The sequence below is a fragment of the Ornithodoros turicata genome, chromosome 10 (assembly GCF_037126465.1).
Source record: "Ornithodoros turicata isolate Travis chromosome 10, ASM3712646v1, whole genome shotgun sequence".
Taxonomy (NCBI): Eukaryota; Metazoa; Arthropoda; class Arachnida; order Ixodida; family Argasidae; genus Ornithodoros; species Ornithodoros turicata.
In genome coordinates this window covers 35,936,372-35,956,121 of record NC_088210.1, presented here as the reverse complement: position 1 = coordinate 35,956,121, position 19,750 = coordinate 35,936,372, and the positions used below count along the sequence as shown (strand labels likewise).

At 48.1% G+C, this 19,750-nt stretch overlaps 1 protein-coding gene across 2 annotated transcripts in view; it reads right to left on the bottom strand.

The window, feature by feature from the left end:
- Positions 1 to 10,285: 10,285 nt before the first annotated feature.
- Positions 10,286 to 19,750, bottom strand: part of LOC135370075 (histone-lysine N-methyltransferase PRDM16-like) — a 191,300-nt gene continuing 181,835 nt past the window's right edge. For both annotated transcript variants that reach the window (XM_064603769.1, XM_064603770.1), the window contains one exon: positions 10,286 to 12,394. In XM_064603769.1, coding sequence (XP_064459839.1) covers positions 10,654 to 12,394 — 1,741 coding nt within the window. In that variant the 3' untranslated portion in view covers positions 10,286 to 10,653. The remainder of the gene's footprint in view (positions 12,395 to 19,750) is intronic.

Genomic DNA, 19,750 nt, shown 5'->3' with positions numbered 1-19,750 from the left:
ATACTCTACCCCATTGCTGGAGGTGATGTGGCGAATGAAATCGGCCTATAAATGCCAATAAACACATTTGTATTGTAACCAGCTTGTATTAAACCTGACGAAGACGCTTCGTTCAACAGGGTAGTAGTACGGTCACATCTGTGTGGGGGTCTTCTAAAAACTTGAGCACTTCTAGGTGAACACATGTTGTCATTTACACTTGGCTTTGGAAGCGTGTTTTTGAAGTTGGAGAACGTCCTCGCCTGCCATGAGTTTCTCCATACTTTCATGCCTATCCATTAAAGGGACAGTCGCATTCTCCGAGGTCAATTTCGAAACTAATGCGAATTCTAATTCCTTGCCGACCACTGAAGTGGGCCCGAAAATACCATTTCGATCCGCGGCGTACTTTTCGCGCAATCCAATGGAAAAGAAACCGGAAACCTTGCGCCCTCGCTCTCTAAAAGTGGGAGCAAACGTCACACGGATAAGGCCAATCAGCGCGCGCCCTGGGCAAATGCGAGCCGCGCGCCTGATTGGCGATCGCGAAGCGAAGGGAGCAAACATGGAGTCGGAAAACGAGAGATGTTTCTCTGTCTGGGGGAGATTCTGACGAATATGTTAGCGGTAGCGGCGACGAGTTAATGCTGGACCCATACTCTACGGACCCAATGCCTCTGGAACCCGCCGACCATCCACGAGATGTGGCTGCGGCTAACCCGCGGGATGACATTTTTAGGTGACGTATCTCTTTGCATGGTTGCCGTCGGATGTGCGAAACAGCTTATAGCGTCCTCGATAAACTGCACCGGTGCGCCCCGGTGCGACATGGTGCGGCTTGCCATCCTCGATAAACTGCACTGGTGCGCACTGAACGTCCTCGATTAAAGGAGTGCACCCGTTCAGTGCAGCACTGAGTTGCCCCGAACTCACAGCGAGAAAATCGGCCGAGCGCCAGAGTGCAATGCCAAGAAGCATCGCGATTGCCGGAAGCACGGATGAAGGCGGAAGCGGCAAGAAGCCAGTTGTAGCCGTGCAAGTAGCAGCAGACAGTCATCAGTGACAGTCATCGTCAGCATGGCATTCGATCGGTGCCGCTCGCCAGGTGCCTCTAGTTACGGGTCGCGCAGCCTACGAGCCACAACGAGCACAGATCTCTAGGTAGCGCATGCTAGTATCCATCAGATTCACCAGTGCAGTGCAGTTTCATGTTCGATAATGCCTCAGCCCAGGGCACCGCCAGTGTAGAGCGCCACGCACCACTGTAGTTTCGGGGCAATTCCGGAGCAAGTTTATCGAGGACGCTATAACATGAAACTGCACTGCACTGGTGGATCTGATGGATACTAGCATGCGCTACCTAGAGATCTGTGCTCGTTGTGGCTCGTAGGCTGCGCGACCGTAGCGAGAGGCACCTGGCGAGCGGCACCGATCGAATGCCATGCTGACGATGACTGTCTGCTGCTACTTGTCCGGCTACTTGCCGCTTCCTTCTTTCTTGGGATTGCACTCTGGCGCTCGGCCGATTTTCTCGGTGTGAGTTTGGGGCAACTCAGTGCTGCACTGAACGGGTGCACACCTTTAATCGAGGAGGTTCAGTGCGATCCCAGTGCAGTTTATCGAGGATGGCAAGCCGCACCAGGTCGCACCGGGGCACACCGGTGCAGTTTATCGAAGACGCTATTAGAATGTTGAAATCGGCAGGTATGTGTGGAGTCTGCGACCCACGGGAGCGCGACGAGCGCATGTGTTGCCATTCTGTTGCCAGGGTGGTAGAAATGTGCAACAGTGCCGCCGTGCAGTGGATAACACAACACCCATTACTCAGGGACATCTGCTTCCGTAGAGAGCTTGTAGTGGTGTACGCCCCTCAATTTTGCCGCTATGATAAATATTTTAGGCGACTAAGCCCCCAGGACCACAGGTAAGCCTGCTCAGTTGCAGGTAAGCACAGGTATGCTGCTGCAGGCCTTAATGGAGGCCTTTTGCTCTGCAGCTCGTAGCAGGAGCGTTTTCTTCTTTTCTCCAGCCAGCTCTTTGGGCACCCACCTAAGTTAAAAAAAAGTGGGATACCGATGCAAGAACGGCCGCATCGTCTACAGCATTCAGTCTTGAAGACCCTTCAGAAGTGACTGGGCTTCAGAAGTATCGCACACATAACTTTCGCACTGGGACATAATGCTGAAATGTCTAACACAAGTCCATGTATGCAGATGTACGTGAGGTCCTGTCCAAAAGGATGGAGGTGGGAAGTATTTATAAAGTATTTAAAAAGATAAATACCCGGAAATTGGTATTTAAATATAATTACAAAAACATTTTTCAACTCTGTGTTTAAATACAGAATACAGTATTTATAAAACATATAAATACATGTATTTATATTTTACATAGTATTTTAAATATACCACCGGCATGGCCGAGTGGGCTAAGGCGTCCGCTCGTTGGTGGTAACCAAGGTCGTGCTGTAGACTGGGAGGTGGTGGGTTCGAATCCAACCGCCGGCTCTGCTGTCTGAGGTTTTCCAGACGACTGGGTTTTCCCCTTTCCAGACGAATGTCGGCACAGTTCCCCCTGAAGTCGGCCCAGGACGCATACTAATCCCTCTGTCCCCCACTCCCTCCTCTGTCCACATCTGTACGCCGCTCATAGCCACAGTTGCTTCACGGTGCTAGTATTTAAATATTGCCTCTCTCTGCCGCGAAGCAACTGTACGTGGAGAGAGGTGTGCCTACATTGGTCGGGAAAGTCTGCCGGAAAACCTTCAGACGAACCCACCACTTCCCAGTATTCAGTCATGACCATCACTACCAACAACAGCCATGCCGCTGTTGCTGGTTTTCGCACACACTCCTGGTTGCGGAGATCTCTCCGTCTCCGCCACGACGCTACGGAACACTGCGGCGCGTGGTCGAGCGGCAAAGAACTGATCAGAGCAGAAAGATGTTCTCGGGAACAGGAGTGGAACAGTGCTACGGAGGGGGCTTCAATACTAGTATTCATGCACCCTAGCCCCCTAGCGCTACCCAGAGCCGCTCTTGCGCTACGATACCAGCGGCGCCATCTCTCGTCGAATAGAAGAAAGACATTCCTCCGAGAAACTGTAATGATTCTTACACAGTGACAGAAAAATAACAAACGTACTCCCATCCCATACGCCTATTCAACCGATGAGACATTGCACAACTTGAGAAATAGAACGTTTGATCACTGATGCATCCCCGCATGGAATGACGTCTAGAATAGAAGAAAATCATTTTTCTGAGGGGCTCTAATGAACCATGCACATGCAAAACCGCTAACGTAGTCTACGCTATCTTCTGTTCGATCTGTCCCAGCATTAGTGAGTTTTAGTACATCGTACGGTATCGCCTTTGCGTATATAAGGGATAGCATTGGTGGTTCTGCGCACTGCGCGAAGCTCTCTTTCTGTTATATAGACATGCGCAGAACCATCAACAACAACAACAACAACAACAACAACAAATAAATTAATGATAATGAATGGGGAAATTTGTCACGTAAGGCGCGGCCCACTACCCCAAAGCACAATGGAGCAGGATGAGATGTGTCCTGATGATGCGATGATGAACGATGCTAAATAAGCTCGATAGTCAGTGGAGTCAGTATAAGACATCAGAACGGTTGGCAAAACCACAGCACACAAAAACACACACACAGCACACAGGTACGCACGCAGATTATAGGGTAGAGAGGAGACCAGTGTCCCGGAGAAAAATCTTGAAATACTCAAGAGCTTGGCGATGGTCGATCTGGTTAGACCAGGGGCCGAGAATGGTTGTCAATGTGAATGGTGCGGCCGTGAGCGACTGCAGGCGACACTGTAGAGCTGCTCTTTGGGAGGTGTATAGGTGGCAGTCGAGGAGCACATGCTTGGTATTCGACAAAACAGTCCAGCGAGAGCAGAGCATGGAGTCGGAGCGGCCGATCAGATGCTTGAAATGGGGGGTGAATGCAACCCCAAGACGAAGCCTGTGCATCAGCGACGCTAAATGGCGAGGCACAGAAGGCATGGTGAAGCCAAAGACAGGGTCCACTTCACGTATCAGAACTCTTGATGGAACGTCCCAAGACCATTGCGCATGTGCGAGAGGCCTCACCACATCATTTAGGAAGGTTCGCCTGTCGCCTTTGGGGAGCGTAATCCGCACGCTTGATCGGGAATGATACGCAGCTGCTGCAGCCTCGTCAGCCTCTTCATTGCCGCGGATGCCGCAGTGTGCAGGAACCCACTGGAAGTAGATAGAGTGCCCGCTGATCTCAAGACGGCTTAGTTCCTCCAGTACGTCCACCACCACAGGCGTAAGTGATCCACGAATACCCATGTTCGCTATACACTGGAGAGCTGCCTTGGAGTCGCAGTATATCACCCAGCTGCTGATAGCGGCGGATGGAATGTGCTTCAGGAAGAACAAAATGGCATGCAACTCTCCAGACGTGGATGAGGTGCGGTGCGAGAGACGGTATGCGTGGCACGACGACATAGTCGGAATTGTAAAGGCAGCAGTGGAGCAGTGCAAGTTGGTCGACCCATCTGTGAATACTGCAGTGTGCGAAAGGGCAACAGCACTGCATCATGTCTAGCGCAAGTTGTTTCAACACGGGTGCTGCAACGTGATCCTTCTTGCTCTTGATCCCAGGAATGGTAGTAGTGAGATTAAGGTATCGAAAAGACCCACGGAAGGGACCTGGGGACGACTGATCTTCCAACAAAAGCCGGTCGCAAGGGCTTTACAGCAGCGATGCAGCGAGAAATGTTGCTCTGCCTCCGCCGTTTGAGCTTCGAAACCAAGGGGTGACGACGGTGTTCCACGACGAGGCATAGAGAATGGCGCACAGTTTCTCTGAGACGTAAGACCTCTACTGCCAGCTCGCGGGCCTCTGGCACCACCATGCGCGTTTCAGCGGCGCGGGGTACACCGAGGTAGATCCGCAAGCTTCTCGCCGACATACCGAACCCTCTGTTCAGAAGTTCTTGAGATGCCGTGTAAAACCGGGAGGCTGTAGAGAATGGTTCCCCGAACAAATGCCCCATGAATCGATAGGAGCGCTTCCTGATCAATCCCCATGCAGCGCTAGCGAAGTGAGAAATGACATTGGTCCAGCGATGAACTTTCGCTTCCAGGTAATTCATATGGGCGCTCCACGAGAGATTGTCATCCAAGATAACACCCAGGAATTTGTGGCACTTCACTTGGCTGAATGTATTATTGCCGAGCGAAAGAGGGAAGGCGCTCATGCGTTTCCGCGTGAACGGGAGCACAACTGTCTTCTCAGCCGAGATGTCCATGCCAGCCTTGGTGAAGTAATGCTGAACAGCCTCCAACGAGTTTTGGAGGCGGCGTTGAATCGCTGGCCTTGATTTACCAGTGGTCCAAACGCACACATCGTCTGTATATACAGAGAGCTGAACTGTGCGACGAACGCAACGCTTGCTATCTGCCATAACCAAATTGCAGAACCATCAACGCTATCCCTTGCATACACAAAAGCGACACCGTACGGTGTACTAAAACACTCTATTCTCTATATACGTGAAACTGAACGGAAGCTTCATGAAAGGTTCCGGGAACATCGTCGATTCTTACATTTACAAATTTCTGAAAGTATCAGCAACCACCACCCTTGACTTCTAAACATGTCTCGAGTTTCGGCCACACTGTTGATAACGTTTACGTTGTTGTTCTCCGCTCTGGTTTCCATTCCGCAAATGCGCGAAAACGGGAAGAGCGTCGCCTGATACATTATCTGAACACTATCCATCCAACGGGCCTAAACGAATGACTGGTTTTAGGCTTCTAATCAACTGTCGACCGGTCCCAAGCAGCACAATGTGCTGAAAGTCGATCGCAATAGGGGCGGACCCCAAGCAGCACCAAGTACTGAAAGTCGAATGAAATAGAGGTGGACGGGTAGGTGGAAGGCCTTGAACAGAGTCTTGAAGCTAAAGAGCATTGATAAGACATACCTATTGCACTCGACTTTCAGTACATTGTGCTGCTTGGGACGGTATGTGTCTTATCAATGTTTCACGAGCCTGTTCAAGGCATTCTACCTACCCATCCACCCCTATTGCACTCGACTTTCAGTACATTGTACTGCCTGGGGTGTTACACATGCTGCCCTAGTTCACGCGCAGCCCCCTAGCGGGCTGGGCAGTATGTTTAACATCCTCCGACACTAGCTTTCTCTTTCCCATTTTTCTGATGAAGAACATCTTAAGTATAGTCTTCCCACTCCCCCCCCCCCCCCCCATTTTGGGTACACTAGTCCCGGTTGAACTCTCGCCTTCGACATCGCCAATACTGCTTACACCTTAGGCTTAGCTTGGTAACACTGTGGGACCGGCGTGAGTGACGAAGTACATTGGCGTATCGGATGGATATACCGAAATACAATTTGTTCGGTCACGTTTGTTAAGTTGGGGCGGAAAACGTTTATAACGGTGACGGGTATCTGTTTTTGCAATTAACACGTACGCCTGCAACGAGTCAAAGACACCAGCTAAATTCCTAACGTCCTTCCCTGTCAAACACTCCGTTTTTAACTCATGTTATCGTCTATAATGTGCGTACTTGCTGGGCGGAGTTGTGAAGCCAGCATACTTTTTCTGTCATGAACTAAAACACGAATGTTAACACTGTATTCCCAGTTCAAATGGGGTGTAAAAATGGTCTGTGGGATGTAGACACCTCTTCAACACGTCACTTTACACCGTTAATGATTGACACAGGATAAAATGTGGTGTATGACCTTTAGTAATGCTCTTCCTGCACTTTTTGCTTCAGTATGTGGGATAGAAAAGAGTGTTTTCATAAGAATACCTTTTTTTTAGTGAGTAAAGTTGTAAAATGATTTACTGTGTGTCTGAACAACACTCGCTGTGTGGCTGATACGGGAAACATACTAGGAAGTTAGCCGCATAGCATTTATTCAAGTTTTGAGGATCTTCACGCAGCCTTTATGTGCATTCTTAGGTAGGCATTTGATTATTTTCGAGTCACAACAAACAGAAAACAAAGCAAGCGCCATCAAAGTTGCGACAACTGCGCCAAGTGTGACATTTTTTATCTCGATATAGGGATTTTCGCAGCACTCGCTAAAATATATACCTATCATAAAGGCAAAAAAAAGTCAGAGAAGCAGCAGACACACCCCGAGATGAAATTGTTGTAGTGTCCTCCGCCACTAGAAAAACACTGCGCTGAACGTCAAGCATGTAACAGCAAGGGAGCGGAGACATGGCTGTCGTCTGAGAGAGCTCGAGAGGATAACGTAGCTCGTGTTATTTGTGCAGCAGAATTGGAGCTTACTCCAAGTTACAAAGTTACCTAAAAAAGGAAGGAGTTCCTCAAGCAGTTACCAAAAACCCCGCCGATCCTTTTACAGCCCGTGAGTATTCGGATGTTGTTGAAGAAGACGTACCAATCATTTTACAGGCTTTTCAGCATAACTTGGCTCATGGCTGCGAATTTCATCAAATTCTGCACTTGTTTATTGCGCACAATGCGAGCTGCCCTCTGAGACGTCAGACACAAATACGGTAAGTGCATGTGTGTATTTTCCCTCCTTGTTGGCCAGGTACTTGGCCAGGTACTTATTGTAACCTTTAGCTGTGTGTAACCTTTATATAGACGTAGATTTCAAAATATCGTTGAGGTTACATACCTCTTTTTAGAGGTTAAAAACTGTTTGTAACCTGACATTGTAGGAGCAATACAAGTTCAACCCAAATCCAATCATCGTAACTTATAAATGTACCCTTTATAGGGACGTTGTTACTTCTAAACGAATTCCGCGTTTGAATTTCCTTGGTTTGTTTTTCTCGTTTGTTTGCAAAGTAACCTTTACAAAGGGTACTGCTACTGTGTTCACTTTCTGGCCGCACATCCAATACTAGAGTTTCGGATCCGTTATTGTGTCCTGCTTCTGTATGAAGTGCGGACCGTGTTCAGAATTATGAAGGACAGACTGAAGTAATGGAACTGTATCAGGGTAATTGTTCACTACAAAAATGTCTACTGGACTGTCTAGCAAAACTTATCGCAGCATCTGTCTGTCTGTTCAGCCCGCTCTCACTTGGCGACGCCCGACGCGACGCGTGAGCGCGTGGCGGAAGTAGAGGCGCATTTCCGCCGCCCCGTCAGCGCGCACGATTTTCATGTTCACACCACAGTGACATTCCGACCCCCAAATCAGACGAAAAATCAGGAGGCGTGGCACCTTATTGGTCGCCAACTATCGTTCTCGGCAGCTCTCGCCGATGTCGTGAACGAAGTTCCACATGGCAATTTTTGTCGCTCGACGTCTCTCCCCTCCCTACGCCGGAAATGCGCGTCCATTTCCGCCGCCCGCACATGACGTCGCGTCAGGCGTCGCCAAGTGAGAACTGGCCCTTACGTCGCTTCTTTGCTCAATCCATTGTCATCCATGCAGTGGCGTATCTAGGGTGTGGCAGGTGGGCGCCAGGTGAACAGGGGCGCCATTATGTGGTCGGGTGTGAATGTGCAGGTCGGGCACTCAACCTGGCACGTTCATAAATGATCTAAAGCACCCGCCATATGAGAGGTTGACGTGTGAAACCTAGTGAGGACCACACGAAAACGCATCCTTAAGGACATCATGTTAACCATGTTGCCATGGGCGCAGGTAGCTCCACTGCATCCATGTGTTTTACTGCTTCATGTGATTTACCACGGTCGCGTCGCTGACGTGTCATTCTCAAATATCGGAAAGGAATAGGAACGGCGTACTGAGAGGGAGTAACAACAACGCGAGGACTGTAAAGATACATTGTTCAAACTGAATGCCGTTCATCACAGCTGAAATCTTCGTATTGTGACGCCCTCGTGTTAATATTTGCTAGTTGCAATTATTTATTTCTTTTATTGTGCATGGGAATCTGTGTTTATCCAGAATTTCAAACATGGAAGGGTGTTCGGAAAAATGGGGGGGGGGGGGGGGGGTCATTATTATAGTAACGTCATTACAGCTTAACACGTCAATACCGACATGTGTCTAAAGCTGAAATCGCAAGGGCACCCACTGTAAGAGGTGCACAGGTGAAAAAGTTAGGGGGTTGTCACTGAACATTTGGGGGGGGGGGTGTTCGCGGGTAGGGGGGTCTGGATAAATCACTCATTTTTCGCCACTGGATGCCTCTAGATGAATTACGAATGCTATAGTTATACGTTGCAAAAGACAGTTTGCGTTCTGCACTGATTTTCAGCACCAGCATGAGAGCTGATTTTCAGCACCAGCATTTGCTGTGTAGCGTCTGTGAGAAGGCAAACGTCTTAGAGGATAGTCGGTAGCGTGTTCGCCTCCTGATCCCGAGATCGCGGGTTCGGACCCGGCCGAGGACGCCAGCAACTTGGTGGCAGGGTACAAGTTGCTTCCGCGAGGGACGTTAAATACGGGGTGCCGTGTGGTGAGCTTTCATCGCACGTTAAATAACCCTCAGGTGGGCAAAAGCAATCCACAGACCGACCGCTGTAGCGTCGCTCATGACCTCAGTTGTCTCGCGACGTAAACCGCCAATTATATCTTAGAGGCAGCCATGCCTGGCCAAGCTGTAACCTTTCGTCTTTACGTCTGTGTGGCGGGTAGGAGACGGTAACCTCTATTTATAGGTGATGTGTGTGACGTTTATAGAGGGTATTGGATAACTCCTAATATAGACGGTACTATACTTTCCTATAGACGGTACTAGAGTACGCTTCTCTGGCACGGTGGTCCGTATGTGCCCAAAGCACCATAATTGTAACTCATGTAATTGAATACTCCGTGCTCCTTTATAGAAGCTCAAAGTGTGAAAACGGGCTCTGGGCTCTGCATACGTCCCTCCACGAGATCCTGCATAGGTGACGGCCACGTAGTTACGAAACCTACAGCAATTTGCAGTAGGGTTGATCTTTGCCTATATTGCTGTGTTCCAAGCATTTCCAACTAATTTGCTTTTCTTTCTGAATATACCCGATCAACCAGTATAGATGTTATCAACCTGTTCGTACATGGGTGATAAGCAAAGGAAATCTTTAAGCGAAATTGACGTTCACTGAGGTCGTCTGAAATTGGAGATGTTTTGAGACCAACGTGGGAACTGATGTGGACACCAGTGGCGAAACGGAGAACACACATTGAAATGGAGGGATGCGTTGAATCGCCGTTTATTCACCACCTCGTTCAACTCAACCCTAGAAATCTAAGACGGACTCTTTGGAATAGGGGAGAAAAAGTCTGGTGGCCACCATTGGAATTAAATTACTCACATCACACACACACACACTGTAGAAGAGTTTTTTTATACAAAGGTTAAATAAGACAACACAGTTCCACGAGCCGTTGTTTTTGAAACCAGAGGACGCATTTCCGAGCATTCTGCTGCATGTATGCGCCCGTCTGAAAAAAAAGTATGTGACGAAGAAGCTTGCAGGATGAGAGTAGTTTGCACACCGACATTCCTATACAAAGTTCCCAAGGGTTGAGATCTGCCAGAACCGAATAACGTTGACCTTCAAAGGTTCTTTCTTGCGCCACGCACACACGCAGCAGAATGCGTTTTATCCTCTGCGAGTGACTAGCTTTAGCGGCAGGCGGGACATTTGGAAACTGCCAGCTCGGCTTTGTACTCTTGGGTTTCACACCGGACACTCAGTGGACGGCTGGACACTCCACGGCTTCAGGGGCACTTGGCGGTCGACCGGACAGACTGGCGTCTATCACATCGTCATTCCGCGCCCACAACACAATGTCCCCGTTCGCGGTTGGGACATCGTCCAGGGAAGATGATGTCGATAGCGAACGACGCTTCGGTTCGTCTTCTTCTACGTCATCTGGGTCGCCTTGACTTGCTGTGGTGACTTTGCCGACGAAACTTCTTATTTCATCGAAGTATGCTTCGTCATCCTTGGGCGAGTCGTCCAGGATGGAGGGACCATCGGACTCGTGCTTCTTGAGGTGCCGATCTAGATTTGTTTGCTGTCCAAAGCAACGTTCGCAAAGGGGACACTTAAAGGGTTTCTCTTTGTTATGAATATTGCGTACGTGACGCTGAAGGTTGGACGAGATGCTAAACGATCGCTCGCAATACTTGCACTTGTAAGGCTGTTCTCCCGTGTGTGTTCGTAGATGCCTCGTTAGGTTTGCCGACCTGGGAAACACCTTGCCACAGAACTTGCATGAGTAACGCTCTCTAGGACGTGCACCAAGCGGAGGTCCCGAGGGTTCAAGGGCTTTAACGCCATGTTGCTGTAGTTTGTCCATTTGTGCTCGAAGGAGGTCGAATGTTGGACCACCTCCGCCAAGCAGAGGACTAAGAAAAGAGAAGCGCGGTTGGAATGGTAGGAGTCGTTCGGGGCTTGGAAACATTGCTAGAGCCTTCTCCGCAGGTACGCGGTACACAGACTCGAAGAACATGCCTGGAGGAACAGGTCGCGGGTAAGCCATCGGGAAGGCAGGGGAGTCTCGGACTTGTTGGACCGGACTAGACGCTGGAGACGTCGGTCTTTTGCGTCCAACGCGGAGGTCTAAGGGTTGTTCGTCGGCGCCTTCTATACGAGACTGGAACTCAGGTCTGTCTTCCGCTATCTTGTTCTGGGACAAGTCAAACGGCATCTCAGGGGATGCGGGTCTGGCAGAAGGTCGACCCGGGCTAACCGCCGTGCCACCGAGAGCGGGCTCGGGACATACGGCACCTTGCTTGGGTGATCGTTGCCGAGGGAATTCCATGGAATGTTCTTCAGAGTCGGTCGTCGGAGGGTCTTCGGAGTCGGAAATGGGTCCTTCCGAAGACGATGACGATCCGCCTGGTTCTGCCGACGTCAACGACGGTGGAGGCGGCGCCGTGAGAAGTGGAAATCCAAAGAGAGGCGGCACCACAGGAGGAAACCGAGACTGCAGAAGTAGCAGAGGTGGAGTTTTGTCCCCGTCACAGAACCTTTTATGCTTAGCGAGCGACGTGAGAGTTGCAAAGGCTTGTCCACACTTGTGACACTTAATCTGCATGCGGCAGGTTGCATGCATGCGCTTGTGGCGGCACAAGTTTGAAAACTGAGTGTAGGCTTTGCAGCAGACCTCGCAGCGAAAGGGCTTCACGCTGCTGTGGATATGGGTGTGCTGCTTGAGGCCGCTGGACGTAGCGAATGTCTTGCCGCACTCTTGGCAGGCGTGCGATCGGGCTCCCACGTGCTGAGACCGCACGTGCCGTTGCAGATTCGAAGGGTCCGTGAAGACCTTGCGACAGCTTTCGCACACGTAGCGACGTGTCACGTCGTGGGCCACTTGGTGCCGTATCAGGTTGCTTTTCCAGCTGAACACTTTGGGGCAATGGGCGCAACGAAATTCTCGTTCACCGTCGGATGAACCACGGCACCGGCTCGATTGCTCTTGGATCCTGCGGGAGGTCAAAGAAGGAGGCTCAGTTAGCGGGGAAGACATTATGACGTAAGCAATAACAGGCAATCCACAGTTTCATTACAGTTTCATTAGTCATAATGACGTCATATTTAGTGTCCATCCGTGGTTGCGATGAACAAACGTCTGTCCCCAACATCGGTGATAAAAATGCGACTTTCCTGTTAAATTGAAAACGTAGGAACTGAAACACTATAACTGGCGCAGAAAACTTTTCAAAACAATGTACGAAGAGATCACCATCATCCACCTGCCTCCCTCAGAAATGAAGCTTCAACGGCGAGCGTTTATTTGCACAGGGTTGCTTTGATTATGCGGTTTCCCTCATCACAATTCAACTAAAAGCCTGTGTACACACGCTAGCACGGAATCGTTTTTCATCCCTCAGTTGTTAATTTTGCGATGGTTTATTGCCTTCAGTGGAGTTTTCGTTTGTTTTTTCACACCATTCATCCATAGCAATAATGTCCTCGTTCTCAACTGAACCCACTCAGTATAATGTTCCACTAAATGGACATTCAAATTTAACCGTTTAAAGTGGCTGTCCAGAGCCATGACTTGTGCGTCCGTAAATTGGCAAAAAAAAAAAAAAAACAGCCCTGTTTCAAGTTTAGCGGCTCTTATCTTGCACCTTTGGAACACACCTATTGGAGCCATCGAACCGGCCGATCATGCAAATAAGGAAGACCAGCCACAGCGAAACGAGGTCCCGATGGCCCTGGGGCCTGGGCGGTGCCCATCATAGAGTTATTTCCAAGCCGTTTCTTTCTCTTTTACTCTCTCAAGCGCTTCTATTAATCTCGTCAAGGGTACTTTCCACGTCGGGAGATCGTGTCACCCAACGTTATTAATGTTTCTTCCACATAGGAAGAAGATACAAGTTCCTGGACTCGTGGGACTTTTTGTCGGGGCTTCCGTCAGCGAAAAAAGTTGCTCGGGGCTATTATGGTTTTTGAAGGCAATGTTGACGGGAATAAGGCCGTCGTGACAACGCTGTCCTATCGTTGACGGGCAACCAAGAATCTGGCTACTAAGAGCCAGATTTTGAGAACAAATCGGGGAGGCAGACAAGGATGTCCGTTACCGTGAGCCTCCACGAGAACATTCACTACACACATTATGATAAATACCTGCAGTGCTTTCTTAGCCAACAATTGATAAGCAAAAGGCCTACTTTGGAATGCAATTAACGAACGCCAACGAAAGTTTCACCGCAGGAAACCATCTCCGTGGAAGAAATTATAAACATTCTTTCCATCCACATCGTCTCTTCCTTTTTATTCGCGACCTCCGTAGCATCATCCATTTCACAATCCGTGAGAAACGCCTAATGACATCACGCAGGATTGGCTGAACAAGTTGGACCAAAGGTTTTCTTGGCTTGTATGATAGACCGTTGGAGAAAAGTATCTCAATGACGTGCTAAATCCATGTGCATTTAATGGCGTTATTATCTTCAGGGACGATTCCCAATCTTAATTTGTGCTAGAACCTCTACTGGCTTGGAAAGAAAGGTGGCTTAGAATATATGCGTAAACAAAAGAGGAATATGATGTCGCGAGTCAACTATGATCATGAGCGACTCCAAACACCGTATCTCATATCTAAGCTATTTATGCCAAGTTGCTGGCGAATCCACATCATTAGGACTAAACATAAGGTGGCGCTTTCCCAAGCGCACGTTAATCGCGCCTCCGGTTCGACAAGTTTTATGGCGCATCTTTCTAATAATGTGACGCAAAAAGTGAGGATTGGATTTCTCATATTGGGATTAGCGAAGGAGCCACCTTTGACCCTATGCGTTGGTCATTTTTGGTGCTCGAAACGAAACCTTCCCCGAATGACGTGATCCCCAAATCTTGGAATACGCGCTGAGTCGACCTCTTTCTCTCAGTCATCAACAAAAGGTATCGACAGGATGGCGCTAATGGCAGCTCACGTGGGTCAGGGTTTCTTCTTTGCAAATATGATTTTTCTTCGCGATGATCGGCGTCTTCAAGGTCCAAAAAGTCTTTTCCTGGTGGACGATTAAAATGCCGTCGATTCGCCGAGAGGGGGAGACAAAATTAAAGGTCACGCGAATAATTATTAAAACAGCTGTCTTCAGAGCAGTGGTGGGGATTTCAAATCCTAGATTTGATTTAAATCCACAAAACATATTGGCAGATTTAAACCTTGATTTGATTGGCGGCTTCATTATGAACATGATTTGGATTTGGATTGAATCACGTTTCTTTCTTAAAGATTTGGATTTACATAATTTGCCATGAAATTCAGCCTATATGCATGAACGATGTGCATGCTTGTGCGACTGTGGCGCAACGTTTGCTCCGGCTCTGGCTGCCTCTGTTATATACTGTGTAATATAATGCTGACAGATGTCCAATACTCTCCAATACAAATCCAATACACTATACAAGTTGTTCTTAGGTGATACTGCCAGAATACTGCAACGATGGTTGTGCACGCTGCTTAATTATGTCAATTTACGGCCTGTACTTCATGCGAGAAAAAAAAGGAGCGCTAGGACCCATCATCCTTCCAACTCCAGCACTCACCAGGTGCTGTATCCATCTCCTTATTGTTAAAGGAAAATTTATTAAACTCAAGAATGGAATAAGAACTTCTACTTGACACCTCAGTTGACATACACCTTAGATACATACACACACACATTGTACTCCCTAAGTCCACTACACTAGATGTCTGCATCTACAGTATGGAATGCAGTACATAATAAGTATGAGTATATACACAGGTGCAGAGTATTTACAGGGCAAATGAGAGCACGTGAATGACGCTCAGGGGGGCGCACCAGAGACAGTCACACACGCGTTGTGAAGCAAGATAGAAGGGCGATGACGCCATTTGCGCGCCACACTCTTGCGAGTAGTTCACTTTGGCAAGCAAAACGCGCACGTTGCGAACTAACAAGAAGATAGGGGTCGTCCGCTGACGTCGGGCCACAGCACAACAGCGGGCTTTCCACAGCACATAAGCACTACACGCAGTGAGCAAGACACTGGCCGCCTACGGTCCAACTGTACAGGACACAAGATGTGTGCGTACCGTCTGACTATGCTCCAGAATGTACGAGCAACGTGGCACTCCACATTCTGGTTAGTCTCCTGGTGCGTACAGTATGGACAAACGTCTCACGTTGTTACATTCCATGAGTGGAGACTATCACGAGTTGGCTGGATTCCCCAGGCAAAACTCCACATGACGTCTCGTAGAAATCCAGGGAGACAGGCGCATACAGCTGCCTACGGTATGTTTGCCGCATGCTCCGTTCGTCTTCTCGCACCGTCACATGTTGCGACAGTGCTCCGTAGCACCTTCTTTGCCATAGAAGAGGCTGAAGCAGATGCCAGGCTGCGAACATGGACAAGCGACGACAGTTCTTTGTGATATGCGCGAACGACTGCATAGAAATGCTGCGGTACTACTGCTGCTAGCGGGTCAACGGTCATAGTTCTTTGTATTCGTTCGTACGTACTGCACATCAAGAAATGTATGATGTGGCAGGTGTACCAAACCAAGACAAGCGATTAGGAAGTAACAAGGACTGCACTGCTAGACTGCTTCAGTGACGTGCATGATGAGTCTGTCGTTGAAAAGATTATAACAGCTACAAAAAAAAAAAAAAAGAAAAGAAAAACAACAATGTGGGAAGTAAACGCGTTTTCATGGTAACTTCAATCTGGTTGTACCATCAACTTAGGTGGTGGCCACTGCGTTACTCAAGCTTTCCTTCTCATGCGTAACGCCGTCTGGCGACGTCTACAAACCTGGCTGCTTCCAATCCATCAAAGCCCACCTGAAATGTAATCGTCATAGTTGCAAAAACCAGCCTCGGTGGCTTAATTGGTAGCATGTTCGCCTGCTGATCCCGAGGTAGCGGGTTCGAAACCTGCCGAGGACGCCAGCAACCTGGGCACAAGTTGCATCAACACGCAGTCTTCCCCGAGGGACGTTAAATACGGTTTCATTTTTTGCAGAATTAATCCACAGACCGACTACTTTGGCGTCGCTCATGATCCCACGAATCATTATGACTCTCATGACGTCATCCCCGTGGCTCTCGTTCTAACGCCGGGTAGTCAACATAACCTAGCGCTTGGAAATTGGTCCTGGTCACCTGAACATGAGTACTCAGAAGCTAGCGGTTTTAGTCGCTTGGATCAAGCTAGGGGCGCTCATGTTCCGGTTCCGTCGTCTGCTAAACCATGTTAACCCCGGCTTCTCAGGGGAACGCATCCTTGTTTCTGAGGCTATCCGGGGTTTCCTTCTGTCGTCTGCCTTCTGTAAAACAAGCCGCCCACCAAACGCCGCCATCTCTATGGCCAAACGCCGCATACACCGGAAAATGCGTCACGGACCGGAAGTTTCTTTCGAAGTGATCCCGGGAAAGAGGGAACGCACCAGCTCGCAGTGCGGATGTGATGGGCAACCGCTGTCCGGCTGTATCGAGGTCGGCCGAAAAAAGTCCTAGCTGACGAATTCCTGGCGCTAGGAAAGCGCCACGAGAACTCGCACGATTGCCACGTTCTAACCAAGAGAACACAATTGCAGAATACGGCAAAGAGAGTTGGGTTGATTGTAGCATTTCCTTGAGCTTGAGGACTACGGGGCACAGAGAGAAGTGGACAGGACTCTGTGTATCCGCGTGTTCCATCATCCTCTCAAGTTCAAGGGTCATGGCAGCCTTGGGGCAACCAATTAACGGGTGCTTCCGTTACGAACGCGAGAAGACTGTACAGAAAAAAAGGCCTTCTTAAGCGCACCATCGAAGGTGATGATGAAGACAGGTAAAGCATTGACTCCAAAATGAAAATTAATTACCCCCCTTTTGCAATATTTCTGGTTATTTCAGTAGAAACGCAACTCGCACAGGTGTTTGAGGCAATAGACAGGCACATTTTTTTTTTTGGGTCGGGGGGGGGGGGGGTAGTAGATGAGAGTAGATGACGAAAAAGTAAGGGAGATTATGAATTCAGCAATTATCAAATCTGGAATTGTAAAGACGTAAGAAAGCGTTACTTGACAACAAGGACTGGAAACTCATTCCCACAGGCTCCTTGGCCTTTTTGTATATGTGGATACGTAACACGAATAATTTTGAAATTTGAAAGAAAAAGGAAAAGAAACAGCAATATTGTAGCATGTGCAATTTGATAAAGAACCGGGTATTAAAGTGTCTTGTAGTGACTACAAGAGGGGTGGGTAGAAATTTTGACTACCACTCACATTCGCTCGAGCTCATGTTCGATATGCACTTTGACGCAAGCTGGTTACAAGCGCAGCACGTGGGCGTCTTGCAATGTGGACCGCTTTCCATGCCCCTCTCCAGTCGCCATCGCACGTGCACGGGCAGGCCCAGGGTCATAGATGGTCTCAATGGACCGACGCTTCCTGGAGGAGCGCACAGCAATTTTGCCAGTTTTAGTGGTTTCAAGTAGCGTACCAACCAGAAGCGTTCAATTTCGGTCGTTTCTCGTTTCCACGTTCTTTCAGACCGACGCCATGCAGTCTTCAATACTGCACGAACAGTTTTTCTTTACCGATGTTTTCACATTTTCACTCTCCCTAAAAATCTCATGATCTGGAAGTCGCAAAACCCATTATACGAAGAGAGCGCTAAAGTGGCAACACTTTTGAGTATAGCACGGTATCCCAGCTTTCAAAATATATTAAAATCCACAATTCCAAAATCCCAAATTGCAATATCAAAGCTTACGTCTGCGAGGTCTGACAATTAGCCTGTTTCGTTAATGGGATATCACTGAGTAACTTCACGTACTAAAGTGGAGCTTCACGCAGACATGTACAAAATACTGCTCAAAAGTATTTAAAATAAGATACTAAATACTGAAAACTGAAAGTAATTTGAGTAAAGTACTAAATACTCTAAGAAGTATTTAAGATACTGTTTAAAGTACTTCATTATTGTGCAGTAAGTGAAATGGGTATTCTGAACGTGGCCGTACAAATAAAAGAAATAAACTTCCTCCGCCATACTTAAGCATATCTTTTATTTGCAAAGTCTCGGTGTCAAGTAATGTTTGGTGAACTTTGGTGAACTCAAGTAAACTTTGGTGATATGTTCTGACTCAAAACTTCGTAATCCCTCATGTATATCAGCTCGGGCCTTTCAACCTCTGGCGCGTGTTTATTGCTTTGGTGACCAAGGAAATAAATGCCGAAATTCTCTTGTACCTAATCTCATGGGGATTCACCTCGCAATATGAATAGGAACCGTTTTCTGACGAAGGGGTCGGGCTATTGACAAGCAAGGGCAATCGTGGGACCTGCCTATTGTGCAGGAGGATAAATAATAGTTGCGCGAATTCCCAAAAAAGAAAGAAAAATGGGAGTTAAGTTCCAGTGAGTTGAAAATCTGGACACGGCGCGCGGGGAAGTGTGTGGATACGGCTTGACGAGGAATGAAAGTATTTTGAGTACTGGGTAGCAAATACTGGACAATAAAAGTAAATACTTTAAAAATGCTTGTCACATAAAGTATTAAGTAGAATATCAAAATAACAGAAAAAGCATTTAAAATACTGTATTTTGAGTACGTACTCAACATACGTACAAGACTGGTATAACGTACTGAATTGGGTAGTATTTGGGCTCGTTGGTACAGTTGTATCGTTTCTTTCGTCTCGTATTCTTCATGTCCGTGTAGTTTGCTCCAGTCATATACGTCAAGCTGCAGCTTCACGTGTTTTCGATGTCCATCCAAGTCGTTTCAGCGAATGAAGTGCACATTTTAGCGACAATAGGCTTAGTAGGGCGAACGCGCTGGTGCAACACAAAGGACGTTGGTTAGTTTATGGTCGGGTAAGACGGTACTGTAGTGAGAAAAAGGCTAGTTGAAGTTTATTGACTGGGCGTGCTCAAGTCGGTACCAGCATTAGACTGTGTGGGATTTTGAACATGTGGACGAATACCAGTGATTCTTCACTGTGGTATTTCGGGATGTTAACTCTTCTTGCGCGGTGAGCGCTACGAAGACTACGATGAACAAAGCATTTAAACGCAAGCAAGCTGGTGGAACGATGTTGATGGTATTTTTCTTCTTCTGGTACATTTCTTTGAGACTGAGGATGTGGTAGGGACAGGTCCACCTTGGGTTTTGTGTTCCACCTCGTCAAGCTCAAGGAAATGACACCATTATCATCGAATTCTGTTTTCGCACTATATTTAGAGACGCCTTCATATTTCTAATGGTGTGGAGGTCACACTTGGCAACGCATATGTTAGTAGGATGATAACTCACCTAACATATACACTTCCCATGCAAGCTTGGTTTATTTAGGACTCGAAAATC